Here is a 7,463-nt window from a genome sequence, read left to right as displayed (position 1 = left end):
TCGGCCTTGCATGGCTTGTTTTTGTAGGGAGCTTGTTATCGTTTTTGGTTTTGTTTATATCATGTATATTTCTCTTTGCTTATCTGGAGTATCAACCTCTTTTTGTATGGTTTGGCTGTATCCAATTTTTTTTTTCTTTGGGAGTTTGTTCCCTTTTTGTCTTTTCTTTTCTCTTGTACATGTATATGGAATTGCTGGCTTACCAGCATGGTTACTTTTGATCTTTATACATATTTACATTCTGATAAAAAAAAATTAAATTCAAAATGATATATTTTTTATTTAAATATTAAAATTTTATTTTTTATTTTTTATTTTTTATTTTTTATTTATTAACCAATAATTCTTTTCTACCATATAGGTTGTGTGATTATTGGTATGAGAGGAGGAAAAAAGGAAAAAACATATGTTAAAGAAAGAAATCTTCCAGGTTGGAAAGATGTGGCAGTTTGGAGGGATTTCAGATCTATGTATGTCTTAGAGGCTATATGAGCAGAATATATTCAGCACATGACATCCAAGTGTTTCGTATGACAATCATAGTCTGGTGTAGAGAACTGGAACATGGAGATTCATGATTCCATTACCATGCACAACAGCAAATCAATTCCATTCATTTTGCTTTCAAAGTGGATGGTGAGATTCTTTTTTATTACATATTATTTTTTTAATTGATTTATATGAAAATACTAACAACTTTTTTTTGAAGGCTATAGTCTTGGACGCGAATCAAGACCGATGAAGCTTTTTGTAGAAACTTACATGCGAAATGCTAATTATTGAAAAAAGGTGCAGCAACTCGAGGATACTAAGCTTAGAAGTTCATGGTATGTTGGATTTTAACAATTTCTTTTCTTGTGTTTTTTTTTAATTAGCCTACTTTTTTTTCAGAAAACATATTACACTCAGTTGTAGGAGAGATACGATAGCGATCCTTCGACCAATCCAAAAATCAATATGAATTTGTAGTTAGAGGCAGGATCGTCCAGTAGAGCCGATAGAAACTAGATTTACGATGTCTCAAACACTACGATCGAAGAGTTGCAAATTGACTAAAGTGTTTCCAATGTTGGATGCTTGCAATTGATTATGAGTACTCAATTTGGAGTTCTAGTCAATTTTAAACCAACAAATTAATTAAAGCTTGGATGAACCATCTTACCGTTAAGACAAAAAGACTAGTGCTGAGACAACCAAACTTCAACAATTGTACATGGAACTAAAATTTTATCAGTGACTTATGTCTAAATTACATCGGTGATTTATGTCTAAATTATCGATATAATGAACCTGTTGATGAGTAAATAGTGTTAGTGACATTTCCAGAAATTCTTTTCCAAGTCTCTGGAAATATTAATAGACTTATTTTATCAATAACTTGTTTATTTTTTAAAAATATATATAATAAATAGAGTAGAAAAAATTAAAGAAATTAAATTAAAATGAAAAATCAAGTATTCATGATAGATTTAAAAATTGATTGGTTTAAATACAATTCATCTAGAATAAAAGAGCTGGAAGAGGAGAAGTTGGGGCTTTGCCATGACCGTATAGTAAATAAAATGAAAAGCCTTCCTTATGAATAGTAATCATTTGTGGTCTCGTTTATAGAAGTCGGTCCAGCAGAATTAATGCATATTTACTGATGAAATATTATTTTTATAAATTGTAAAATTTTGATAGTGTTAGTTTTTTTTTACTTCAAATATTGTCAAAACTATATAATGGATAAAATATGAATTTGTAAGGGAATATGAAAGTGAAATATAAGTGAATACGTGTCAAGCAAAGATAGATGAATCAGTTATCCTTTCAAATAAATAAAATCATATATTAAAATACAAATATAATAATGTATAATCGAACACTTTTTTTATTATAATATTTAGTAAATATATAGAATTAAAAGAACTAGCAAAATTTTAAGAGAATAAAACTTGATAAATTAATGAATTTCACACACTGATATTTATATTTTAATATTATAAAATTACAATGGTTTTTCTACAAAGTTACTACCACTATTGTAAAGGTTCTAAATTTTATTTATATATTTATTTTGTCTAAAATGATACTTTATTTAAATAAAATCTATTTATATTTCAGGAATAAATAAAATGTATGATGTAAACAAAATTGTACTTAAGCCCTCTTTATACAATAATAATAACATTAGTATTAAATTATTTATGAATCTTTTATAAGGATTTTATTTTAATTATATAGGTTATCAATAGAAATTAACATCAATAAAAATTGGATAAATTATTTTGTTAAATTGATCTTAAGAAAATATTAACTTATTCTATCAATAATAATAATAATAATAATACAAATTTTATCAATCATATCGCCCAAAAAAAATAAAAAATAATATAGGACAATAAAATATCTCGATTAGAAAAAATAAAATCCTCTTTAATAACAAATATATTTTTATAATATGAGCATGACTTAATTTAAGAGTCAAAGGTGTTGAAGGTATAGTAAGAAAATAACAATATGGTCTTATAAAAAGGATTTGTTTATCTAATTTAGTAATTTTAAGATTTGATAAAATTTAACATAAGAGATTTTTATTTTTATTCCTTTAATTTTTAGATTTTTTAATAATCAAAATAAAACTTGTTTTTTATTTAATATGAAATAATAAATAGTATTTATGTAATAAATTAAATACTGACATGGTACAAATATTTAAATATTTTATTAAACAAATAATCAATACAATATAGTACAAACATCACCATCTTATTTTTTACCCCCGGCACTCCCCCCTTCGCATCACTATTCCTGACTAAAAGTCATATCCCTGCGCTCAAACATTGCCGGAAGTGGTCCCTACAAGGCTAGATATTGCCTGAACAAGGCTAGATATTGCCTGAACTTTTCCTCTGTCGAAACCTTCCAATTCTTTAAGTGCCAAGTTTTCTAGCTCATTCAATACCTTTTCCATTGACACCTCCTCTTTTCTTTCAACCCAATTAGACAGCACTCCTTGCATCAAGCCCACATAAAGACCATACCTTCTTAGCTTCTCTATCTCCTCCTCGGTTCCCCCTCCTAATATTGCTCCAACTGCGCCAGCACAGGAATGTAACTCGCCTTCTTTTTTCTTGCAAACATGATCAATGTAGTCTGATTGACCATGTTGAAATTGGTTATATTGTCCAAGTGCCATCCCTTGTGAACCCATGGCTTGCGTTATCTCAATGATCACCCTCAAAATCCGCTCCGAATTGTTCTGCGTGAGATCATCAGACTTAGCCAACAGCTCAAGCCCAAATGGTACCATCCCATCTCCTGTTAGAAGCTCAATGTTGGACCCGAAAGAGTGACCAATCCTGGCCCTGTTGCCTGTCGATAGGATGTGCTCGTGAGTGAGTGCAGCAGCATGCATGAGGCGGAGAGCAGATGCCGCAGCCATGGCTTGATCCCGGTTGCCACCAACGAGCTCACAAGCCGCTATGCACAAGGCTGGAGCAGTGGTCCGGGGAGCAGCAAAGGTCAAATGGTGCATGGGCTCAAACACTGAGAGTGGTGGCCTAATGGGAATGGCCTGCTTCAAATGAGCATCAATCTCATCATTTACAGAGGTCCAGTAAGACTTGTTGTAAGTAGTGCCATTGGAAGTTGCTGTGACTGCTACTGTCATGGGCCTGTGAGACAATAATGGGCGGTTAGTGTTTGATCTTGGAAGATAAGGGAGAATTGGATTGCCATTAATGGCAGGGATAGTTGCTGCTAAAGATGTCATGATGGTGAAGGTAGTGAGGGAGATGGGGTATGGTTAGGCAGGCGATAATTGTATTGATGAGTGTTCAATATCTTTCTTTGTCAGCCTTTATACGAGCGTTCTCGCTAAATTCCATTCAATAGTTACGTACTGCTGTGTCGGCACATCGATAGTTGTGAATTCAAGCTCTTTCATTATTTAGCTGACGCGTGAGTCACATTTGTAGGGTCATTATCGAAAAGGTTGTGGTGGGAATATTACTTGAGGTTTTCCATTTATTTATTCTTGTATTTGTTTTTGAAAAAATGTATTTTGTTTAATAAGAAGCATTGTTTTTTAAAATAAACAATTATTATAATCACAAAAGCAAGTTTATATATATATATATATATATATATATATGGAAGGATAAAATTGGTAATAAGAAGCATTGTTTGAGATGCAAATTAATTTAAAAAGATCTCAACAAATAAAATCATGGTAGTATAACATGGAAGGATAAAATTGCAAAGAAATAAAATCTAATAATTGCAATGAAAAAAAATAGAAATGAATTGTTATGTGTCTATATGAATAATGAATTGCATTGTTCCTTTTAGGCAATTATTTATTATTTTTAGTAATTATACATAGTTATAAGATCTGACTTGAGTTTTGCATACATAACAAAAATTATGGTTTACATGTCAGGTGGGCTGACCTGTGTTAATCTATGGTTTTTTTAAAAAAAAAAAATTTATGTAACAATGTCATTCCTAGTTTTTTTTTTTTTAAAGCATGAAATAACTTTGTTTTGAAAAAACAATTATGCAATGAGGTATCAAGATATAATCCCTTGGGTTTATCGGGTTGACTCTCCAAGCAATTAAATATAAAAGAACAATATAAGGTCAAAGAAGGACATAAAAAATCAGTCCTAGTTAATCTGATCTAGCATGACAAACCTATAATCTCGGTTATAAGGGATAAGTCAACTCGGGATATCCCGCCAAACTCGCAGCCTAGATCATGAGATTGGAATAATTTGGTAGAAAAATAAAAAGAATTATAAAATCCATTTTTTTCAAAAAATAATATCAAATTATTTTAACTTTTTAAACATGTGACCTGTGTATTAGACTCAAAGCATCCTATTTGCAAAAACCATGAAGCCTGATTCCCAAAACATAATTTTAATTGTACAAAAGGATTATATAAATAATGATTAAAAGAATGAGAATCAGAATTAAAATACAAAATAAATTTTATATGAGATTGAATGGTGAAATTGAAAAGAAAAATCAATTTAGCAAAAGAAAAAGAAATAAAAAGAATTAGGATCAAAATTGATATAAAAATAAAAATAAAAATAAAAATAAAATTTTAATTGAATGTTGAAATTGAAAAGAAAAATCGCTTTAACGAAAGAAAAAAATAAAAAGAATAAGGACCAAATTGATAAAAATAATAAACCATAAATTTAGATTGAAGGATAAAATTCAAAATAAATTTATTTTTTTAAAATGACCAAGATAAAAATTAAAATCAAAACATAATATTATAAATTTGGGTTGGAGGATAACCAACTTGATTGATTTTTTAAATCCAATATTTGAGTAACGATTTTTATAGTTTGTTATTAATCAGGATAAGTACATTCAATAAAAAATATTAAATAATTTGGAGAGAAAAAAAAAAATCACAAAAATACATCAAAACTTGAATTACGACGTCACCAATATTTTAAAAAATATCTTAATAAAATAAATATAAAAACATTAAAAAAAATCATCAACAGTAAACTTAATAAAACACACTTGTCATTCAAAAATAGAGAACTGCTCACTACAATAATCGATAATCTAACGCCCTTGGTTTTCAGTGCCGCTTTCATTAATAGTTTCCCACGTGTTGCATGCATGAGGTGGTGACAGGAGGGGGATTTTCATCCATGGGTTTGGAAAAGGTATCTCTGACAATTTTCAATTTGAAGTTTCTTTTTTCACGCAATAATGTGTAAAACGTGATTACATAAACTAATTAGATCATCACAAAATATGCTCTGTGCTGCGTGTATCTATCTATCACTTCAAAGTTGTGTAGGCAGACAGCACGTTTTTTGTGCACTTCTGCCTTTCGTAATTAAATAACAATGATTTTTAAAAAAAAAAATTAAAAAAAAATGAGAGAAACATTTACGAACTGCTAGGATAGTACAATTATTCCAGCCAAAGTGTCATGTTTTTTCAACGATAGCAAAACGAGGACAATTTTTTTTCAAACTAATACAGTTCTGGAAATATTTTCCTGCACCTGCGCAGCCCATCTATATACGCAGTGGCACCCACACTAGAGACCATACAATATACTGTTTTAAGACTAGATGATTAATTCTTATCTTAATCTACATCATTAAGTCTATAACACTGTAAGTTAATTTATTTTATCTGTAGATTGATATGAGTGTTTTATGTTTTTGTAAAAAATAGAACACCTTAGACAATACTAGAACTTCTTCTAAAACCAACAGAACATTTTAGACAATATTAGAACACCTTGTGTAGAAAATACATCATTGCAATATTTTTTTGAGAAATTTTAGTGGAGGCGGTATTAAGTATCTATGCGGATGTGTAAAAATAAAAAAAGTATCTGCATCCAGATGTTGTAACGATGCATCTTCTACATAAGGGGTTCATGAAGGATTATCTATGTTGGTATCCACATGGAAAACTATTTGTTCATAATGAAAGCATGATAGAAATGATGGTTGAGTCAACTTCTAGTGCTAGCAACATGCATGGAGTTGTTTATGAAAACAGTAATCCTTACAGGAATATGGTTATGGATGCAATGAGAATGAATCAAGGTAATGTCAGTCAATGTCCAATTATAGAATAAGAATCTAATGCAGATGTGGCTATGTTTTTTGATTTATTGAAAGATTCTGATGAACCATTATAGGATGGTTGCACGAATCATAGTAAATTATTGGTCGTTGCACATGTGTTCACTATCAAGTCGGATTGTAGGTTGAGTAAGGCCGGTTATGACAGAATTATTGAACGGGCGAGAAGTATTTTACATGAAGAGAACAGGCTGAAAGAGAACTTCTATGCTGCAAAGTCCATGATAAAACCCCTCAGTTTAGGATACCAGAAAATTGACATGTGCCCTAACTTCTGCATGATGTACTACCTTGAAAATGTTGAGCTGACCAAGTGCATGACATGCGGGCATTCCCGTTACAACCCCAAAACTGGCACGGGAAGGACTCTCGTAGCATATAAAAAACTTAGATACTTCCCAATCATACCTAGACTGTAGAGGTTATTCATGTCACTAAGGACTGTTGAGCATATGATATGACACCAATCACATGATGCGGTTGATGGAGTGATGGTGCATCTTTTTGAAGGCGAAGCATGGAAACACTTTAACAGTGTGCATCCTCACTTTTCACCTGAATCAAGAAACGTGTGTCTTGGGTTATGTACAGACGAATTTAACCCATTCGAGTCATTTGCTGCCTTTTATTCTTGTTGGCCGATCATACTCACAGTTTACAACTTGCCATTGGGGATGTGTATGAGGCCGGAGTTTATGTTTTTATCTATGGTGATACCTGATCAGAGCAGTCCGGGTTGGAATATAGATATTTATCTTCGATCGTTGGTTAATGAGTTGACGCAATTGTGGTCCTCCGGAGCTTTGACTTATGATATATCGAGAAAACATAATTTTCTTA

At 31.0% G+C, this 7,463-nt stretch overlaps 1 protein-coding gene across 1 annotated transcript; it reads right to left on the bottom strand.

The window, feature by feature from the left end:
- Positions 1 to 2,685: 2,685 nt before the first annotated feature.
- On the bottom strand, positions 2,686 to 3,829 carry LOC7475657 (heterodimeric geranylgeranyl pyrophosphate synthase small subunit, chloroplastic). Its single transcript, XM_024586233.2, has one exon. The coding sequence runs from the start codon at positions 3,755 to 3,757 to the stop codon at positions 2,819 to 2,821; it is 939 nt and encodes a 312-aa protein (XP_024442001.1). The 5' UTR covers positions 3,758 to 3,829; the 3' UTR covers positions 2,686 to 2,818.
- Between the last annotated feature and the right edge of the window lie 3,634 nt (positions 3,830 to 7,463).

This window comes from Populus trichocarpa, chromosome 15 (genome assembly GCF_000002775.5).
Source record: "Populus trichocarpa isolate Nisqually-1 chromosome 15, P.trichocarpa_v4.1, whole genome shotgun sequence".
NCBI lineage: Eukaryota > Viridiplantae > Streptophyta > Magnoliopsida > Malpighiales > Salicaceae > Populus > Populus trichocarpa.
This window is presented reverse-complemented; position numbering and strand designations above follow the sequence as displayed.

Bases quoted from the DNA above. Each gene is read 5' to 3' on its own strand.
- LOC7475657 (XM_024586233.2), bottom strand. From the start codon at position 3,757: ATGACATCTTTAGCAGCAACTATCCCTGCCATTAATGGCAATCCAATT.